The sequence below is a fragment of the Ruditapes philippinarum genome, unplaced genomic scaffold, assembly GCF_026571515.1.
Source record: "Ruditapes philippinarum isolate M1 unplaced genomic scaffold, ASM2657151v2 ctg701_1_1_1_1, whole genome shotgun sequence".
NCBI classification, from domain to species: Eukaryota; Metazoa; Mollusca; class Bivalvia; order Venerida; family Veneridae; genus Ruditapes; species Ruditapes philippinarum.
Genome location: NW_026860900.1, coordinates 51373 through 74076, shown reverse-complemented (window position 1 = coordinate 74076; position 22704 = coordinate 51373). Strand labels below are relative to the sequence as shown.

The 22704-nt window shown below is 32.9% G+C and overlaps 1 protein-coding gene across 1 annotated transcript in view; it reads left to right on the top strand.

Annotated features, from left to right (window-relative positions):
• LOC132713803 (hemicentin-1-like) overlaps positions 1–22704 on the top strand; it is a 218853-nt gene that overhangs the window by 157370 nt on the left and 38779 nt on the right. Inside the window, exons 2-3 of the mRNA XM_060696479.1 lie at positions 6015–6281; positions 12197–12484. Of these exons, the coding sequence (XP_060552462.1) occupies positions 6015–6281; positions 12197–12484 (555 nt within the window). The remainder of the gene's footprint in view (positions 1–6014; positions 6282–12196; positions 12485–22704) is intronic.

Sequence of the window (22704 nt, the reverse complement as noted above, 5' to 3'; positions counted from 1 at the left end):
ACAATTTTAGGATATTTTCTTAACAAGTAAATTGAATTTGATTTCACCTATAACTAACATGATATTAATTTTGAAGTGTTTCAAAAAAAATGATTTAGCAAGATGTTCTTTACATATTGTAATTTATCATTTGCAGATTTTACAGTACCATGTGTAATTGTATTATCAAAATGTTTCATGTTTTTGTTGTTTTTTTTGTGTGTCCAATTTCCGGATTTTAGAAGAATTGATATTTATCAGTTGCACCAGAAATACTTTTAATGAGTTCCTAAATTTTGAAGTATGAAGGGCATAAAAAGAGTAGCAACAATCACGGGTCGGATCTCTTTTAAATTCTTCTAAACTTAAAAAAAAACATTAACTGGAACTATGCATTGTTTATTAGTAAACCCTTGCACATCTGTTGTTATATTACTGCTCGTTGGTTACGCCGCTTTTCATTAAATACTCTTGAAGTTAATATAGTTATATATACACGGGTGCTGTCAATTTAAGAAGAAAGTTTACCTTTTTTCTCTAAAGAATATGCATGCTCTATTAAAATTCGTTATAAATAATCATGACAGGTTATATGGCCGTAAAGAAGCTGTTGTTTGCAATATAGCCCTTGCCTGGCGACTCAGGTGATTTTTCCAAACAACCATTTATATATATTATTTATAATTTTATAACCTGTCAAAAATCTTTATGACTAATATCATAAATATCAGATGGTCCATTAAGTGATGCAGTCTATCAGAGAAATGAAAATAAGAATTTTAATCAAGAGATTTGTAACCAGTCATCTTTTATGTAGTTCTAGACTAGATCATTTCTATATGTTTCAGAATTACCCTAATACAAGGGTAATGAGCAATGGTAACAAAAAAATTTTGAAAATGTATATCTGCAGATGACCCACATAATGTTGCGTTCTGTCCAAGTGATTCAAGCTATGAGAAAGATTAAAACGAAAGTCTCAATCAAGTAACTTGTTCAGCATCATGTTATTCTACATGTAGTTTTACGTGGACTAAGACAGTAACAATCTCTAGAATCCTAAAACAAGAACTGATTCAAATGATGTTTGTATGATTTGTTGCCATTATAATCAATGATTATAAATATAACAAATATTGCAAAAGCTAATATTAATAGCTAATTTCTAATAAGTTTACAATAATGTGTAAATACATTTTAATATATTTTCAGATGGTCCAGATAATGTTGTATTTAGTCCAAGTAATACAAGCTATGAGAAAGGTGAAAATGAAAGTCTGAATCAAGTAACTTGTTCAGCATCATGTTATCCTACATGTAGTTTTACATGGACTAAGACAGAAACAGGAACACTTGTTAGTAGCTCAGCTTTATTAAATCTTGGGAGTCTTCAGAGTTCAGATGCTGGAACATACAGATGTACAGCAACAAGACCTGGTGGTTCATCACAAAGCAAAGATTTAACTGTGAACGTAATCTGTAAGTATACATTTAACTTTTTTAGTGAACATTAAATTGTAATGCTGGTATAGAAGCTCCAGTTTTGAATAAAATGCGCATCTCTTTTAATGACCAACTCGTCGGTGTTTGCGGCTGTGTTAGTTACATTTTAGTACAAAATGTTAAATCGAAGGATGAACTTACGGATGGATGAATGCTGGTAAAAATGTACATTTAAATTTAAAACAATACAATACAACGAATGTATGTTACATCAGACAGGCAGTATAAAATCAAACGTGTGTTTTAAAACAAGAATGTACACCAATACACCTTCATAAATTGAAACTCCGACACCCGATTTCTGGCCAAAAGGTCATTTATATTGGCCATTAGATCAAAGAGCATAGACACGGAAATTTATATATTGATATTTCAATTCATTGATTCATATAATGAGCTTGTTTAAAAAGCAGTTCGTTCATAAGTATTGTGTCGGCTCGCGGTTTAACGTAAGGATTTTACTTAGGAAGAACAACCTTAAACTCAAAATCTATCCAAACTTTAACCGAGGCTTGGCTTCCAGTTATTTACATGATTATCCTGTCTGAGCTGGACTCAAACGTTTATTTGGCCAATCAAATTTGATCTTACATAGGGACTAAAAATTTTCAATTTTAACGCAATTTTTAAAAAGTAGCAAGGATTGATTTAAGCGCAAAGATAAGATCATGTAAAATTAAAAAAGTTAGTTTAAATGATTTCATTTTAATCAATCATGTTTACGCTGACGTTTGATTTACTTTATTTCACCTGTCTTCTCTAAAGTAAGTTTTCGTTTGATTAATTAACATAAGTTTTTTTTTATCTAATTGTACGCATTTGTGTCAGTGTTTTATTAAAATCGGCACATTTTATCCTTTCCGGTATTTAGTGAATTCACTTTCCGATGTGTAGGTTCCCGCTATTTTTTCGTAAAAATGGGCAGACTTACGTATTTATTTTCCCATAGACTTACAGTATGAGAAATGGTCTAAGTTGAGTTATCTTGTCAAAGAGGTAATTTTGCCATGAGTGAAATGGTTGACACATAAAAATGATCTTGTTTTATAGGGGTAGCCGTCAAATTTTCTTTGCAAAATAACTTCATCTCAAACATTCCATAGTGCTTCCATGCAATAGTTGTACGACAGTATGCAAGTAAAGATAACACTAATTACACTATTTTGGAGGATAATGCCACTTTACATATGCATTTTATACGAACAATCCATGCATTAGGATGATGTACTTTATAGGGAACTCCATACGTTTGGCTTACCCAAGGGGTACTTGATTTATATAGACGTGTATCGGACTTGTCACTTATTCCAACACTTATATTCGGAGACACCTTGATGGGTTCTACCTATCACATACATTTTCAGGTCAAAATGTCAAGGTCACTGGGACTTGATATATCAAAACTTCAACGGGTCATAAAGGGAAAGTGTGTATACATAGAGACTTGATTCGTTCTATGCAGATACACCTTGATATATCTGGTCCTCAGGTGACCGTTTTAGGACCAGTTTCTCCCTTATAAAAATGGAATAGTAATCTTTGTTAATTTTATATTTATCCAAGTTGTGGCTGTCAATTTGACATTTAAACACACACATTGTAATAGAAGTGACAAAGCGAGCCGTTACTAGCTTCTTTTAAGCTAACCTTGTTTCAAATTTCTTTAAAGAAACTAAAAAGAATATTAATACAGAGTCAACTAACAATTTTTTCAATGAATATACCAATTTATATCTGTTTTAAGAAATAACAATGCAAAATGTGACAACAAATCGTGTAAAAATAAAAGGGTGCAAAGTGTTCGAGTATTAATGATACGCCCCCTATTCGTTTTACAAATATTCAAGATGCGTCTTGATTCAGTTTTATCTTACTTACCTTATTTATGAATCAATATTTTCTAAAAATGTTGCATTACATAAATTTAATGTGGTCTATTTATTTATGTAAGTGTATGTCGGTTTTTAAATAGTATAATATTCACGATGACGTCAGCAGAACGACAAAAAGTAAAGTGACCGCATGAAAGGGCACTATTACGTGTTTGTCGGGCCTCTTAACGGATAATTTACCAAACGAGCAATACTAACCGTTGTCAGGTCATTTTACAAAAAAAAAAAAAGAAAAAAAAAAGAACAACAGCGTCAAAAGCAACGGCAACAGTAATTGTTATAAAAAACATAATTTCCTTTCTGAGTGAATTTAAATAGTTATTAGTGCAATATAATATAAGAAATACCACACAGAAGCCTACCTTTGACCTTATTATAATGAACCCCTAGTCAGTCCTAAAAAAGAACTGACATTAGATTTCTGCTTCGATCTGCTAAATGTTAACGGACTTTACTGATCGGTCATTATAACTCTAATAATTTGCTGTGTACATTTTTTCTTAAATATATATGATAGAAATGTAATACTATGGTATTCTTTTATTGTAATGATATTCGCTTAAATGAAAATGTAATTAATATTTACTAATTATGTTCTACTTACCTTTCACTTTGTCCGTTATTACATTTATTAATAACAATGTAGTTAATCCATATGTGAAGAAAAAAAAGCCTGTGTTTGTATAAGATTATCACTTACAGTGATGAAATATTCTATTGTTAGGAAGAATGAAAATAGCAAATACTGTCGATTGGGGTATGATAACTATATATTGTGACGGGCTGTGTTTTATTTTTACTGTGTTTGTTATTCTTTTTCTAGAGAACTTTGACAGTTGATCACACCAATAATAATTTTCCAGGATAATAATTTATAGGTTTAACTTATTCTTATATATAATACAAAAATAGCTAAAACAAAACACATATCTAACGTGTTATAATATATGATATTATTTAACACTCTCATTTGTATTGGAAAAAAAGAAAATAAGACAGATTTTTAGTAAGAAAGAGAAAAAGACAAAGAAAGGTGATAATTAGAATAATTGATTATATTTCTACAGATGGACCGAGGAATATATTTTTCAATCCAAATGATGTGTCATATCGACATAATGAAAACTATAACCCAGCACCAATCACATGTGGAGCTGATTGCTGGGAATGTAGCTACAGTTGGTCTGGACCAAATTCATTTAGTGTTCCTGGAGCAGTCCTTAACCTGGGTCCTTTAACAAAGTCAATGGCTGGAATATATACATGTGCTGCTAGAAACGTAAGACTGTCTCAACAACCACTACAAACAAAACAGTTGCTATTTGAAGTTAGATGTAAGTTGATATTTTACATACGTACTGTTTTTCTAATTACGACTATACTTTGTCTTATTCGTCGAAGTTCCTGTAATTAAAAAATAGTAAACATCTAAAGCCTGATTTTGTGATTAATTCTCTTGTTTGACTGTAACCAGTTCTGATGTAAAGTATTTGCGTGAACAGATATTTGTATAGTGGTGGTTCATTGTTTGTATTGATCAACATCTTAATATAGAAATATTATTATAGTAATGTTGGATACAAACTAATTGTTCAATAAATAAAATATTGAGCTTACACCATTAAACATTATCTCTTTAATATTATATACTTAATTGCAAAATGAGTAATGATAATCATAAAATGCAATCGATAAAGATACCAACGGGTGAAATTTAAGATTGAGTTTGTGCTTTTTATAGCAGGTAATGAAACGTTAAATATCTCTATGAGAGAGCAAGAGAGAGAGAGAGAGAGAGAGAGAGAGAGAGAGAGAGAGAGAGAGAGAGAGAGAGAGAGAGAGGGGGGATTATAACAAACATTTTATAAAAAGTAATTTGACTATTAAATTGTTTGATATACATTAAACTTTCATCACCAATAATTTGAAAATCAATTTTAAGACACGTCAAATAAAAAAGAGTAAGATTCATTCTGTTTTGTTAAAAAGACACTGTGTTAACGTTGTGTCTTAATCACTGCCTTTTCAATTAATAGACTTACAGAGCAACTTATGAATATCTATTTATTATGAAATTGATGTCTGTCTGAACATGGTGACGCAATTAATCATTTTAAGTTTCTTTGAGCGTATATTAGGCACTGTTTTTACTTACATTTGTTTTTCAGAGAGTAAATATGTAAAACAAACGCGCAAGGAGGTACATTGTTTGATTTATTAATTGAACAAATTACAATTTTTGATATTTGTATTTTTTCATTTTTTTTGTTGCCTTCTGCTAAACATGTGTAGTTACAGAAAACCACAAATTTTTATCAACGGAATTCTGCGATAATCTGCCATAAAGTATCTGTTTCTGTTTACTGCGTTAATTTCGTTTACGAAATTTGCCAGTGAAAACAAACTAATGAGTATAAAACGATTTCACTTGGTTGCAAATTTGTTTAACATTAAAACTTTATATTTCATGATATTGCTATCATATATGATATTCGATATCCACCATGTTCAATAATGGCTACTTTTTGTAAGTCCAAGAACAAATTCCGATATTGATCTTTTGATTTAAAAGGGATAACCCCCACTATTTCAATGTACCAGGCACTCAATCATTACGCTAGTATAATTCTTGTTTTACAGTTGGTCCTGATTCTATATACGTAACAAATGGGAAATCCGTATATACTGTCGATGAAGGAACAAGATTACAACATATAAAGTGCGAGGCTGACTGTTTTCCTGCATGTACATATAAATGGACCAAAGATGGTCAGAATATTGGCAATACAGAAACTCTGTCTTTGGGCCAAGTGCAAACATCATCAGCTGGAAATTATACATGCAGGGCTACTAATGGAGACAGCCAGTCTAGATGGAAGGAAAAGAAGGTCACTATTTACATTAGATGTAAGTAAATGTCATCCTATTTTGTTTCAAAATTTGGTACTAGTATTATATATGATGATAATAACACTTTGTATAAACGTTTGTGAACAGTAGGTACATCCTATGAAAAGGGTTTACAATAGGATAACAAGACTATTTGCTATTGAATTATTGTTGTATGGTTGGGCATTGTGTGAGAAAAGTTGCTGTTTAACCTATTGAAAATTCCATTTTGCACTAAAGGATAAAAGATTGAAATAACAAAACAGTATTTATTCTTATTTTTTCATTGATGGTTACTCCCTATGACATATCGAAGAGTTTACCAGAATTTAAATCATTTTGCAAACAAAGTTCTATATGCTCAAGAAACAAATGTACAAATATACAAATATAAATAAATATATACTATCACTTTAAAACACGAGATTTAACAGAGATTTAACATAACTGTATTTACTACTAATTTATCTAAATAATCGTTACCCTTCAAAACAGCATAATTCATCTTAAAACAATCAAACCGAAGCGCATGTATGTTTATCGAATCAAAACAACTTGTTTAAACGTTGTAATGTTTTTATTCTGCTTGAAATGTAATTCAATTATATAAATACAGCATCAGTAGAAGAGCTATCTTAGAAAAAAAGAAAAGAAAAAGAAAATCAATCAAATTGAGCTTTTGAAAAAATTGTCATTTGCACTTTAATCCAGTTATTATTTTGACAAGAGTGCTAGAAAACAATTTACCAAGATTACTTAATAAACATTAAAAATCATATTCTTGAGTTATTTGGTATATTTTATGTCGATTTAAAATATATATCAACTGCTGCATTGTTTTTGTTTGTATTGTTTTCACTTTTTACAATATTTTCACCGCATGTCAGACATATAGCATTTAAATATTAAAAGAGAACGATATAATAGAGAAAATAAGAATCCCTAAAGGAAGTCCAACACGGCAAAATTGAAAATGTTGTAGGCTCGGTTTGATTGAGCCTGTAAATGGACGGTACTGTCAAGTGCAAACTACCGTCCATGCCCCCTAGCACTGGCTTAAGCAGAATTCAACATTTAACATGCACTGGTACAATTTTGAATTTTGAAACATCCGCAGATGTGTTCATATGGCGGTTATCATGGAACCTACAATGTGACACGTAAGTGCCATATCATGAAAAGCGGCATATGGTCCCCAAGTTAAACAATATATGTGCCCTAAACGAGAAAACAATGGGCGGAACTAAATAAAATGGAATTTTGAAAGGGGATCAGAGGTTATGAAGCCTGCATTATCACAGATAAGACGTCAAAAGACAATGTTAAAAAGCAGGCCACATATCCTAAGGGTGATTCAACAGTATTCAAGTGAGGGATACAGGAACCACCCAACAAGAAAATAGCTAAAAAAAAGAAAGAACTAAATTACCACAAGCACAACAATAATGTCGTGCTGAACGATCTTTAAGGATCGGAAATATAACATCTCTGATTGAATGTACGGGGCGACTTTTTACAGCCTCCACACGGCACAAACAACGATGATGTGGCGATAAAATAGAGAAAATAAGAATCCCTAAAGAAAGCCCAACACGGCAAAATTGAAAATGTTGCAGACTCGATTTGATTGAGCCTGTTCATGGAAGGTACTATCAAGTGCAAACTACCGTCCACGCCCCCTAGCACCGGCTTAGGCATAATTCAACATTTAACATGAAAGGGTACAATTTTGAATTTTGAAACATCCACAGATGTGTTCTTATGGCGGTTATCATGGAACGTTCAATGTGACACGTAAGTGCCATTCCACGAAAAGCTGCATATGGTCCCCAAGTAAAATTATATATAACATCTGTGATTGAATGTACGGGGAGACTTTTTACAGCCTCCACACTGCACAAACATCGCTGATGTCAAAAGACAAAGTTAAAAAGCAGGCCACATATCCTAAGGATGATTCAACAGTAATTAAGTGAGGAATACTGGAACCACCCAACAAGAAAATAGCCAAATAGAAATAACTAAATTACCACAAGCACAACAATAATGTCGTGCTGAACGATCCTTAAGGATCGGAAATATAACATCTCTGATTACTTTTTATCATCATCGTTCCATTTTATATAGTCATAATCGATTACTTTGGATTCGTTACTTTTGTTTTTGTGACAAACAATTTCAAAAGTTTAAGCAAAATGTGTGCTTACTTCATTAGTACTTAAGACTCAGACTCGAAAAATGTTAATAATGTCAAAATTAATTTCACACAATAATAAAAATCAATGAAGCTAACAGTATTGATAAGTAGTAGATTTCATGCGGAAATAAAACTTATTTATAAGTTTATTTTTTTCTTAATTTTATTCATATGTAAGATATCAAATTCCAACTTTGTTTTTTCCCGATTTCATAACAGTTACTCCAAATTTCAATGTTCCAAAATAGTCGAAAAGCAGGTGCACAATATAAAAATTAAGCAGTCTTCCAGAAATGTCTTAAAAACAAGTAATCAATTTGAGCTAACCATTATTACTCATAAATGTTAAAAAAATATGATTTTGTTCTATCCTTACCGTAGTTTCCAACTGACAATTATAAGAGTTATTAAAGAGTTATTAGAGTTTATAATGATATAATGCGTATGGGAATATTAATGGTGGCTGATTTGTGCCAGGGTCGCGAAACAAAAACACGCTAATTAGCGGGGGCGCGCGGCGAAATTAAGGACGAAAACATGTCCCGCCACCCCGAAAAGCAAAATATCGAAAATTAACAAGTTAAAATGGCGGGAGCGCGCGGCGAAAACACGCTTATTACCCCCCGTTCACACATAGACGCCGCTTCTACTACGATCAAAGCGTGGCCGAAAACGTGGCCGATCGTGGCAAATCGCAGGAGAAACGTAGTGGAGTCTACATAAGCGCAGTATGATCGCGGTAGCGTCTTCATGATCAGAAAGCTCTACGCTCTCGCCACGTTTATTTTGAACGTGCTCAAAACAAGCGTAGCGGGATCGTGGCCAACAAGAATCGGGGTAAAGTCGTAAAAAGAGCGTGGAAGAAGCGCCGTAATCGTACAAGCAGCGCGGAAGCATCGTGGATAGTTCTTCATGATCGTAGTAAAAGCGCAGTAAAAGCGTAGTACAGTCTGGAACATACCGAGTACGCTTCTACAACGTTCCCACTATGTTCTTGCTACGTTCCCACTTCGATCTCTCTACGTTCATGACGATCCTACGAGGACCTACCATGACCTTACGACGATCATACCAAGACCTGTCAGGTAGCAGTTTATTTTTATAGCGCTGCTATTCGACCAATCATAATCTAGGAAAGTGGTGTCTTCCATTCGGAGTTCTCTCATCAGTGTATCATATTTTCAAAACTGGAGCCTCCTATCTGCAGATAGCAGTATCTTCTTGGCCTCCTTCTGCGCCTCCGCCTGTTAACAAGCTGTGCAATTTCAATTTCAACCAATATTTTTTCTTGATGAAGTAAAGCCAGATGAATCAGATCAGCATTAATACGTCCGTTCATGTTTGAAGTTTGGAAGTAAATGAAAAATAATTTTTGAAACCCAAGATATATATATCATCGCCAAAATCGTACCAGAAGCGTACTACAAGCGTGTAATGATCGGCACCGTCGTAGCGATATCGTCGTACAGTCTTCTAGGTCTGCGTAGCGTCGTAGTGCGAGCCTGAATGACGTAGCGGCAGCGTAGTATAAACGCAGTAAACGCGGACGCTGGTCGGCATCGGTCAGCGTAACATCGTAGTAGAAGCGTGTCAGCTGCGCGTTTGACGTGGGAACATCGTAGTACAGTCGTAATGAAGACCAAAATTTGTCAAATTGTTCGATTTCGACGCCGATCGGCCCCGATCCAATAATTTTTCAGATCGTGGCTTGATCGGCATGATCGTCCTAAAGTCGCAGCTCTGTGTGAACGGGGGATTAGCGACAGGGCGAGGCGAAGTTTAATAAATAAAACTTCGCCCCGAGGGGTTGGGGGCTAGTTTAAAAGAAAAAATACGGCGGGCGCGGAGCAAAACACGCTTATTAGCGTCCCGCTAACTAGCGTAATTTACTCCGCCCCTCCGACATTTTAACTTGTAAAATATCGACTTTTCGCTTGGCCGGGCCATGTGCATCGTCGGATACCCACGATTGATAAACATGTCACATAACATGCAATCAACCGTGGGTAAAATGAATCGATTTGCGTCGATATACAGCAACAGGTGCGTAAAATATCTACCAATGACATTGCGTTTAACAAATCTATATTCTTCAACAGCGGAGGTAAAAAACAATAAGAAAAAAAAATGGCAGCGCCCACGGTTAAACACTTTAGCACGTGTCTTGCTAAAATCAATGGCAAAAACTATCGCCAAATCAGTTCTTCTGCAAGCAGATATCAATCAGAAAGGAAAACATCACGCTGTTATACTTTCTTGGTGGAAATCGTTTAATTTTTCGATGTTGAACTTTTCACGTCGTCTATGGTTGTCGCAATATTGTTTGTAATACCGAACGTCGTACAGAACGAGCGTTTTGATTGGTTTTGATCGCCTCATGAAATCGTGAGGCAGCCAATGAAATAGCTGCCTTTGACACACCTCTAATCGACTGAATATCGGCAAAAAATCCCACGGCTGATAAATGTTAATGGTTCGGCCGTGGGTATCCGACGATGGGCCATGTGATGAAAACACGCTAATTAGCGAGGGCGCACGGTAAAGTTTTATTTATTTAACTTCGCCCTGCGCCCCCGCTGATTATCATGTTTTCGTCCCGCGACCCCGCCGTTTTATTTCTTAAATCTTGCTCGCACTCCCGATGGGCAAAGTTTTATTTCTAAAACTTTTGCCCGCGCCCATGCTAATTATCATGTTTTCGCTCAGCGCCCCAGCAATTTTAACATGTTAATTATCGACCTTTCGCTTGGTGGAGTGGCGGGACGTGTTTTCGTTGTAAATTTCGCCGCGTTTTTTGAAATTGAATTGTGTTTTTACCCACATGATACTTCTAAGATGAATATCAAAATTTAGCATCAGCGAAAATTCACGTTTATTGACTTTATTGTTTACCGGTGCTCAGTTTTGAGATCAATATTGGCTTCACCCTCCGTGAGTTATAAATACTATGAATAATCAATGTATTTCTGCGCACTGACGTAGCAAATGAATTTTTCGTAAACAACTTATTGTTTTGTTTTTTAAATAATTGTTGGTAAACCCAAATAAGCAGTTTCTTTGTTTTTTTTTAATAAATTATGGACCATGTTCGCTTAACATGATAAAGTTATATCATAAAACTATAATGTTTCGTGAAAATATGAAAATATATGAAAGTCTACGTCTTAGAAAAACAGCTTGATCATGACAGTTCAAAAGAGATCAGTTTACTTATTCAGTGTTGAATATCTATTTTGTAGCTATTAATATTATGTTTTTGATTTTGTGGGTTCTTTAGCCAAAGTATCTACTTTGCAACTTCCTTTTATTCCTACGTGGCCTGAAAACCAAAATGACTGATTAAGCTGAAATCGCAAAAGTTATTTATTTATCATACTATTATCGGACTAACTATTTTTTGAATGGATAATGAAACTGAGAGTGAGTCCGAAATATATTACAGATATATTACCATTATGTTGTTTTATATATGGCACTGCTACATCAGGTGCTTTCGTGTCTGCAGTAAACTAAATATTCTTAGTCTAGATGTAAAATGAGTTTAAAAGACTTTACAGTATAATCTTTAAGTATGTAACATTTTAACACAAAAATAATGGCTTAGTTCTTTAAATTTATTCTTTGGTTATTATTAGTATTATACTATGATGTAGGTACTATCAGCTATTTTTGGCTAAGGATATAGCATGCAAATGGAAACAGCATTAACCTTTTTATACGTTTATTTCACTTTAAGATGGACCATACCAGTCATCAACTAAACTATCACCATCAACACAAAACTACACCAAAAATGAAGGACAGAGTCTAAATGATATCACGTGTACTGCTGAGTGCTATCCTGATTGCATATACACATGGAGCAAGACAAGACAAGAGCAGACAACCACAGTCAGTAGTACAAGTGTTTTATCTATTGGGAAACTTCACCGTGAAAATTTTGGATTGTACACTTGTATAGCTAGAAATCCTGAAAAGATTTCATCTTCAACAACAACAATACAAACTCTTGTCAATGTAAGATGTAAGTAGACTGTCTTATTTTTTTGTCACAACTAGGCTTTGATTTTATGTCTCATTATCAATATTAATGTTCAGCGCCAGTAAGAAATTTCACACACTTAATATGATTGAAGTAAGTTAGCTGACAATGTTGTAATTGTTTTGTTTTCAGGTACATATCTAAAGCAATAAATGAGGAATTATTTATGCATATCTCAATTCCGATACCTCAATCACTATTGCATATGAACAAAAGTTTTAAACTGTTTTCGTGCTTAACCAGATATATTTTCAGATTTTTATGGAAATAAGAAAGGTATAAATAATAACAAAATATAAATTATTTACAAAGAAAACAAACTACTGTAGAATCTTGTAAATAAGTGCATATTCGAATATAAGCGCTAATCAAATAAAATCATACTTCTGATAGCTATTCTTTAAGCGAAGTAATATCATTAATACGTTGTTTTGAACAAAAAATGGCTGTATATTATTTTGCAATATTGACCTAAGACTCATTAATTTCAGGAAGCTTTTTCGTTCGATCTTGTAATTTATAACGGTTTAATAATTGATTAAAATGAACGGAAAGGCTTTGATATTTTATTTTATAATACGGTCCTAATGGCCTATAGTCTGTCCCATTAAAAATGGAACTGATCTTTTGCCTGGTATGATTTATAAAAAAAAAAACATTTTTGTAAACTAAAAAAAAATCACCGTCGAGATTGTTCAGAATTTTTCTCTAAAGTATCTACATTTCTTGTAAAAGCAAAGTTTGAATTCTCTATGGCAATTCTCTGTTGTTTATTTTACGTAGCTATTGCCGAAGTACCTTTCATTTGAAGATGAACGGGAGAAAGCACGTGTCATGTTTGTAAAATGAACACGAAGTTCTCGGGGTCGTTTCATGATTATTTTACAAAGCTAAATCTACAAGGTTGCAATACATGGTGCAAAACTTTAAAAAAATGAATAATAGAACAAGAACATCGAGTTACATGAAATAGAAATTGCACTTACTTTTAAGCGGAGAAGAATATCGATTAATCTCTAAATAGATCTTTCTACCACAAATTTCACATTCGGAAAATCTCTTTATTACAAGCTTCTATCCAGTTCAGAAAATCCTATTTCTGACTTTAAAAACTCCTGAATTACATTTTATGAACTTTGATCAGCATTGTTACAGCATTGTTACAAATGTTACAAGAATTTGGAGTGAAATGAAAATTTCACAGATAATTGTTACAAATGTTACAGGTTGTTACAATTGTTACAGAACAAGCCTTGAAAATGACCAAAAATCGGAATTAATAAGGTTAAATAGATGTTACAAGGTTGTTACAGCATTGTTACAAATGTTACGAAGGTTGAGAATGAAATGAAAATTTCACAGATAATTATTACAAATGTTACAGGTTGTTACAAGTGTTACAGAACAAGCCTTAAAATGGTCAGAAAACGGAATTAATAAGGTTACATAAATGTTACAAGGTTGTTACAGCATTGTTACAGCATTGTTACAAATGTTACAAGAATTTGGAGTGAAATGAAAATTTCCGAGATAATTGTTACAAATGTTACAGGTTGTTACAAATGTTACAGAACAAGCCTTGACAATGACCAAAAATCGGAATTAATAAGGTTACATAGATGTTACAAGGTTGTTACAGAATTGTTACAGCATTGTTACAAATGTTACGAGAGTTTATAGTGAAATGAAAATTTCACAGATAAGAAATTCAAGCAACAAACTTGTTACAAATGTTACTGAATTCACATGCGTTACGTAGGTGTTACTTAGTGTTACGCTTGTAACAAATGGCAATAGTTTTGTTAAATTGTGCCCATTTTGTGCCCTACGGGTGAATTAAAGTGTGTAGGCCAACGTTTGGTTGCTCGCAAATTCTTATAATTTACATTTTTCCGCGCACGAGTTCATGTTCTCTCATTAGCGAGGGGCCTAGTTTATGTAGACTGTGGATACATGCAAACCAATGCTGTAAATAAAGTGAATCAGTTCCCCTTTCTATATATATTTGTTGACAGATTTGCATGATAATGTAGTATTTGTTGGCGATTTCAAGCGAACGAACATCGCCCCCGAAATACAAAAGGTTACGTATTGTATCTCATCTGACCTGGTCATTTTAATTATTTTTAAGATTTGATATATATTGATGGACACATCTAAGACTACAAAATTAAGTAAAGTTAACATAAGCAAATAATTAATTATATGCTTTTTGTAACTGTATGATAAAAATATAAAAGTGCTATTTTGTTAAGTTTACTAGAGAGGTCGTAGAAGAATATTTTCATAGTCTTCAAGCTAGTGTACCGTTTACCTACGACGCGTTGCGGTTTTCTTGTAAGATACGCGCTTGATTGATAAGCTCCATTTTGACATGGACATCACGTCAGGTTACAACATTTTTCAACGGGAAAAATGTAATTTTAACATTGTGACTATATTACTGACTTTTTGAGAAAAACAAATGAAAAACATGACTACAGATATTGACGCCAGGATAAACATGGCATTAATTTAAATGATTTTACCATTATATGTGATAAAGAATTGTTACAAATCATAACTTAAATATATAAATGTAGATGTAAAATTCCATAATTCAGTTTGCACAGTCATTCAATTGGTTACACACAAACACTTGTTGTTAAGTTTCGCAAAATTAATAGCAAAAAAAAAAATTGATTCAAAAAATTTTCAATTAACCTTTCGTCCGTTCCCGTGTGCGTGCGTTCGTTTGTGCGTTGCCATGCTTTGTAAAAGTAGCTCAAAATTTGCTTGAGCTACAGTCAACAGACTTCAGGAATTTGTTAATGTATACAATACTTGTCGGTGAATTTCCCTTTGTAATGTTCACCTTTTGTTGCGCGTACTCAAACTATTACTTGACCTACAATTATGATATTTTACAGAAATGTGAGCATTTAGGCTTTACCTGTATATTATTTCAGAATTTGAGAAGTAATTGACCTTGTCTTTGAAAAACCGTTCCGTGTCATGTGTCCCACTGAAAATGCTTATGTTTGATAAAAAGAACTTTGAAGGAATGTTGATAAACATGAGACGATGTGCACCTGAGGCTTTTCGTGAAGATTAATTCAGTTTTGTTAGAGTCATAGCATCTGACTTAATATAAACTTTCTATTTACAACATTATCCAATAAGGTATTTGACCTGGAGTCATGAAACTTTAGATAACTGTTCATGTTAAAGTATACCCCTAGGTGTTTGGTTTAGGATTAATTCAGAATTTCAGAGTATTTGCCCTTACTGACTTATTAAAATATTTGCAATATTCAGCTTGTGTATTGCGTAACTCAAAAAGGTTTTGATGTAGAAATAGAAATTTTTCCGTCTACATAATTAGTTGTACCGTCTGAGTTTTGCCTTTATTTCTTTATATATTTTAAGCATACATTAAAATGAGATTTGTAATTCTTAATGATGGGAAAAAATCAAGAGGTCATCTTTGAAAATGACTGATGTCGTTTTTGAATGCCCTAACGACTTAGAGGTAGGTAGAGCAATGAAGATAGTCCTTTGCCTTTCCCTCTTTCATACTGTCCTGTTGTACGTCGGTATACTGACAAGAAAGCGAATTGAGTGTGAATGCATCCGTATCTTTTTGACATATTTCTTGCTTTAATGAAACTTGACACTTGACAAATGAATACATCCTAAACCTCATAAAATGGATTTCTAGTTTGACCTCTCGTCACTTAAGATTTGCCCTCTGTCCGTCTGTTTACCTATTCGTAGGAGCAGGATCCTATGATAACTGAAGATGTACTCAAAACAATTTCATATAACTTAACTTACGATGTACTCAAAACATTTTCATAAAAGTTTACTCATAGACAGATGGCAGTATGAATATTATGCACATCATTTTATTTTATGAAAAATCTGGTTGTTATGATATCAAATAGAATTTGATTTATAAATACATAGTTTTGTTTTCAATGGCAATCCTTGAATTTTGCTATTCTTTAAATGTATCCGTTATTGTGTCCATGAAACTTGACATACGAATATATAGCAACATAGAGATAATGTTAGTCATTTTTTGTAACTTATTGGTTATTAGGATAAGAATTTCATAAAACACGTTCTCTGTCATTCTTATCCTATCTTTAAAGAATATTTAAAATGCTTTGTTTGCATTGAAAATTGTAAAATTTATATTGTATTGTAAATTGTAATGTTTATATAAAATGTGAGAAATAAAATATTTATAAACTGATTGGTTACTACAAGAGGTGTCTAAATGTTTGCTGTTCGATTGTATTTCCGTCTGTTTAGAAAAATGTATATTGATATCACTATAAAAATGCTGGAATTTTGTCCAAAAAATTTACTAAAATATAGCAAAGATGAACCATAAAATTTTGATTATATGTTTTATAAACTAAATTTTCTTGTTAAATAGTAAACTTAACAATTAAAGATGATATAGATAACTTAAGAACTCAATAGTTCATCCATGTCTTCCACAAAGGCAAAATTGAAAAGTCATGGCGCAGGCATACATTTTGCATTGTTTATGTTATTCTTATATAAATATCACATACTTGTTGATTATAAGGAATTTTACCACGGAATTAGGTCACCTAGATGGCTTTGTTTGTTCTGTAGTGAAAATGTCGCTTTGAAATCTTTTGAACTTGTGTGTGATTTCTGAAAACATGGTTTCACTTTTAATACCAGGGTTATACATTTGTATGTTTAACTCTTTATATAATATTATTGGCAACCGCCAAAGCTACTTTTATGAAAACATCATCATTTTTATGTTTGGTTTAACCCTTTCCCTTATGTGCATATTGTGAAAAATGGCCGTTTTCATTGAAAAGTCTCCTGCTACAAGTTCAAACTGCTAAGAACTATGAAAAATGCTTCGATACTAATCAAACTTGGCACAAATGTTAACTGGACCATTGCCTTTGTAACGACATGCTCAGTCTTAAATTTTCTGTTACCATGGAAACGAGGCGACGTCTAAAAATTGCCAAAAATCACTATTTTGCCTTGACTTTTTCCATCAAAATTTATTTCAAAGTGCTGCAACTTCTCAAGGGATTGAGATAGAGTCAAAAGCTTTTCGGCGTTGGTTACACATTACCTTATAATCGATCTGAGGTCATTTTTAGCCTCTCACAAGTTCAAAATTTTCTTGGCGATGAGGGGGACTACCGCCCCCTTCAAACACCCAAAACAGAAGGGGGCACATACAAAATTATAATATATAAATTACATTCAGTATTGAGTAGAAAGCTTAGAGCTTATATGAACCTTTCCTGTAAAAACACATTAACAAGTTATTTCAGTAACAACATGACATAGTTTTGTAGCAACAATTCATTGTACTTGCATTTAATTCCTTTCATATATTTACAAGGAGATAATAAATATCTACTACGTATGACGTAAATTGTAATAACGATCATAAAGAGAAGCTGAACATGTCAAGTGTGTATAGCAATGTCTATATCAAATTTAAATAACTTTTCGACATGGTGGAAATGGAGATAAATAGACAAAAAAAAAAGATCAGAATGGAGACAAAAAGTGGAGTAGAAGGGATGGGGGGGGGTGTGGTTTCACTGTGATATAATGGAAAGTGTAGGTCCTATTTAAGAAAATTACAAGAATTAAATCTTTTAGCTACCAAGAATTTACACTTTAAATGACTTCTTTATGAGTAATACAGTAATGAGTTTCCTTGTGACAATATTCTATAATTATTATAGCATATGATAAGGAAACACATAAAATAAAAGCTATGGAAGCAAGATAAGGGTGACTCTTACGAAAAGAAATGAAGAGCGGCCTTACTTGCTTAATACCTTGTAAATTTATTACAAAGTATCTTAAACACAAAGATAAATAAAATATTCCAAATTCCAGATTCAAGTAACATTTCAAGTTCATTGATATGCATTGTGAAAGCGTCTGCATGCATACTTCAGTACGGAAATGTTACCATAATGAAAGAAAATTATTTTGCAAAACAAAAATTCAGATCGGTTAGAAACAGTTGCCTTTGACTGCTCTCTCGTGGACCTCAACCAGAGCACGAACTGGGACCAAGGTCTTCCTGCGACGACACGCGTTCCAGTTTGTGCGAGGTGGTCGGGATCCAGGAGAACCCCCGACATCATGATAAGCTCTATGCACAGGTGTCAAAGGCAACAGTTACCACCATCTTTAGTACTATGTTAAATTATAATAATAGTAATAATCATAGTAATAATAATGATAATAATAATAATAATAATAATAATAATAATAATAATAATAATAATAATTATAATAATAATAGAAAGGAAGATAGGAGAATAAAGGACATTATTTAGACAAACCTTTTCGTCTCGAACCAATATAATAGTACTTTGGGATCTTTTGTGAATTTGATTTTAACTTACTTTACTTAAGGATGAAGAGCTTCTATAATCATTTGGGAGTTGATTCCATTCAGAAACAGTAAATAGAAGAAAAGAATTTGAATAAAGAATAAGAATTTGCTGCAATGTATAATTCTAGAATTGGCAGAATTACGGATATTATATGTAGTAGTATCGCCAACATTATCAGGGACTAAGTTGGATAAGTACGACGGAGTTATGTTGTTTTTCATCTTATAAAATAAAGTAGGTCTATGATTTCTTCTCTTGGTTTTTTAAAAGCGGTTCAAATCCTGTTTCTGTGTATAAGTTTGAAATAGAAACAAGTTTACTGGCCCCAGTGATAATTCTAAAAGGTTCAAGCTGTATTTTCTCAATTTCATATTCCTCATGTATTGTTACGTTATCCCATACGACATCTGAGTATTTAAGAAGTGGTCTTATAAACGTAATATCTATGATTTCTAGAGATTTTCTATCAAGAATAAATTTTTATTTTCTCATGACGTTGATTCGTTGCCATGCTTTCGCTTTGATAGTTTAAATATGATGATTCCAAGTGCCGTCATTTGTAAAAGTAATACCAAGATGTTTGGGAGTTGTAACTTCCGATATTTGAGTACCGGTTATTTCTAGAGGAGTTGGATAGGCTTAGCAACTTTTCGAGAAATTAATAATGATTAAGTTTTATTAGGATTGAATGTAAGCAGCCATTTCTTTGCCCAATTAGTGAATTTATTCAGGTCATCCTTCAAAATATTCGCAGCTGTAATCGGATTTTCAACAATTATATACAAACTTGTATCATCAGCAAATAGTCTAATAGTGGAATTTATATCACAAACAATATCATTGATATAGACAAGAAAAAGAAGAGGACAAAGAATAGAACCTTGTGGAACACCAGAAGAAATATTGATGATATCTGAACATGGCTCCAGGAAGTACGACTCTCTGTTTCCTCTCCGACAAATAATCACAGAACCAATCAAGTAAATGATCTGCTATACTAGTCAACTTCAATTTATACAGTAGACCTCGATGCCATACACGATCAAACGCCTTAGAAATATCACAGAAGACGGCACGAACTTCTTTACCAACATCAAGAGCTTGACAGAATGTGATATAGATAGATACGAGTTGGTTTGTAGTAGAATCATTAGGTACACATCCAGATTGCAAAGAAGTTATAGAGTTGTTTGAAACGAAGAAATTGAAGACATGTTTGTGAATAATTTTTTCTAACACCTTGCTGATAGTGCTAAAAAGAGATATTGGCCTAAAGTTTGATACATCTTGAGGGTCACTCTTTTTAAATACTGCACAAACATGTGCTAACTTCAACTGAGAAGGTATTTGTCCAATAGATAAGGAACGATTAAAAAAATTACAGAGAGGATTTGCTAATTCTTCAGCAAGTTCTTTAGTATTTTGTTGTTGACGGTATCTGGCCCAGACGCTTTACCTAATGTTAAAGATTTTAATATTAGAGTTACCTCATCTATGGTGATAAAGATGTGACTAAGTTTAGGTAATAGGTTTACCAAAGTCAATTAGCGTGTTTATTCCAGTGTTATGTGAGGATGGTGTAATAAATTGTTTAAGTAGTTTCCAATAATCAGATGAGCTTATATTTTATTTTTTTTATTTTATCTGCAAATTTTATCGTATAATTTGTTTTGGCATTTCCTAGAAGTTCAGTAGTTTTATTTCTTAATTGTTTGTAAATGTCCCAGTGTTGTTCTTGTTGTGTTCTTTTTGCTCTGTCATATGCTCTTTTAAGCTTTCTCATGAATATTCTTAGACCATTGTGCATCCAAGGTGGGTCAGAATGCCTAACCGTAATTGATTTATGAGGAATATGTTTTTCTGAGAGTTTTAAAATTTTATCAGTTACATTTGAAGCGTAAATGTTGATATCTTCATGGAAAAGAGAGTTCCAGTTAAAAGTACACACATCAATTTTAAAATTATTATAATTGCCCTGATCGAATTTCCAAATTGACCTTTTGAAGCATTTTTGATGGGGTTTCGAAGCTTTTAAACAGCAGTAGATAGAACAGTGATACCTTACATTTTGGGCAAGAAGCGGTTCACCTACACCAAATAAAGTCACCTCGCACGTTGATGATAAAAGAAAGATATCAAAAAGAGACTGAGAAGATTCGGTAAAGTGTGTTGGCTCATTGATAACTTACGTCATGTTATATTGTGAAGCTATTCTATTTATTTTTGTGCTTGTGGAAGACTTAAACATATCCAAATTTAAGTCACCCGTGATCAATATATTGTCAATATTAGTATCAAATGCTAACCCTATAGAATGCTCAATATTTGTCATAACAAGTGATGAAGAGTTTCGTGGTCTGTAAAATGTGTCAAAAAGAATTATTTTTTTGTTTTGTAGGAGATGTTCAATCCATATACTTTCAAACTCCTGAATTTATAAGTCCGTTCTTCTTTCAGCTGGAATGTTGTTTTTAACATTTTTATGTTTAAATCTTGAATTCTGGGAAAGCAGGTGCTATGGGGGTGATTAACAGTACCTTGCACTTTCCAGTACCGTCCATGACATTCAAACCTATTCTATAGCATTTTCAGAATCGTCTTTTTTGGCGTTCTTTACGGATTCTTCGTTCTTTATTTTACGATACGTTTCTAGCTTTTTTATGATACATTGCCAACCACTCCAATTGGTAGTCATGTTACTTTCTTCATATTAAGTACTTTCAAATATCAATCTACATCGCACGATCCCCGAGACAAATTGCAAACAAATTGGCTACAGACTGTCTCAATGTCAATAAAATGTGTAAATACTCATCTTAAAGTTAAAAATGTTATCTTTCAGTCAATAAAGAACCAAAAAGACAGAGTAAGATACCCCTATAGACTTGGTTTCGAAAGTTATGATTATTGGAAATGAGTTATTTCGAAACCCTTCAATCGAAAATACCAAAATTTAGAATGGCCAATCCATGCTTATAAAAATATCTACTTCTCAGTACAATTTTATTACCAAATTAACAATTTTGAAAAAGTCTGGGTCAAGAAACACTTCTGAATATCACAAAGGCTTATTTAGTGGCAGCCTAGCCGAGGGCTGAACGCGTCTCATTAGTAATCAATCGCTTGTCGAATGAGTCCAAACACGTCAGGGTTAAGTAGTTGTTTCTTTGAGCAAGAAACTTTACATTCATTGCTCAGTATCGGTTGGTTGCAGGAACGGATTTGAAAGTGTGTGCATACAGCTTCCTACACAATCGAACTAAGACAAATTCTGTATAATCCGAAAACGCTTATCAAATGCTTATTTTACACAACCAACCTTATGAGAAAATTTCCCTCCGACAAGTAGGCAGTTCAATTAGTAAAGTATTCTCAAACGCAATATTGACTGAACAAAAATCATCTCTATATGTAATACATAACAAAATCTCCAAGAACTTCTTCGTGTAATTGCTTGCAGCTCCTAAACCAATATCTCACTTTCCAAAACAAGAAAAGAAATGAAAATCTTATCTGGATTTTTCAATGAACTAAAAAGACAAATGAATAGATGTAAGCGTAAGTATTTCAAACCTTACAATTAACATAATGATAAAAAAGTAAAATCCTTAAATCTGAGATAAAATAAAATACAAATGTATATTAATTATTGAAAACACGTTGAAAATATGCTATTCAATATTCCTATTCCTACCAAGAAAGATCCTAAAAGAAGAATCTACCTAAAATCTGTTTTCATACATGAAGTAATATATAATATAAATTTATGTTTTGTCTTTGATAAGAGAT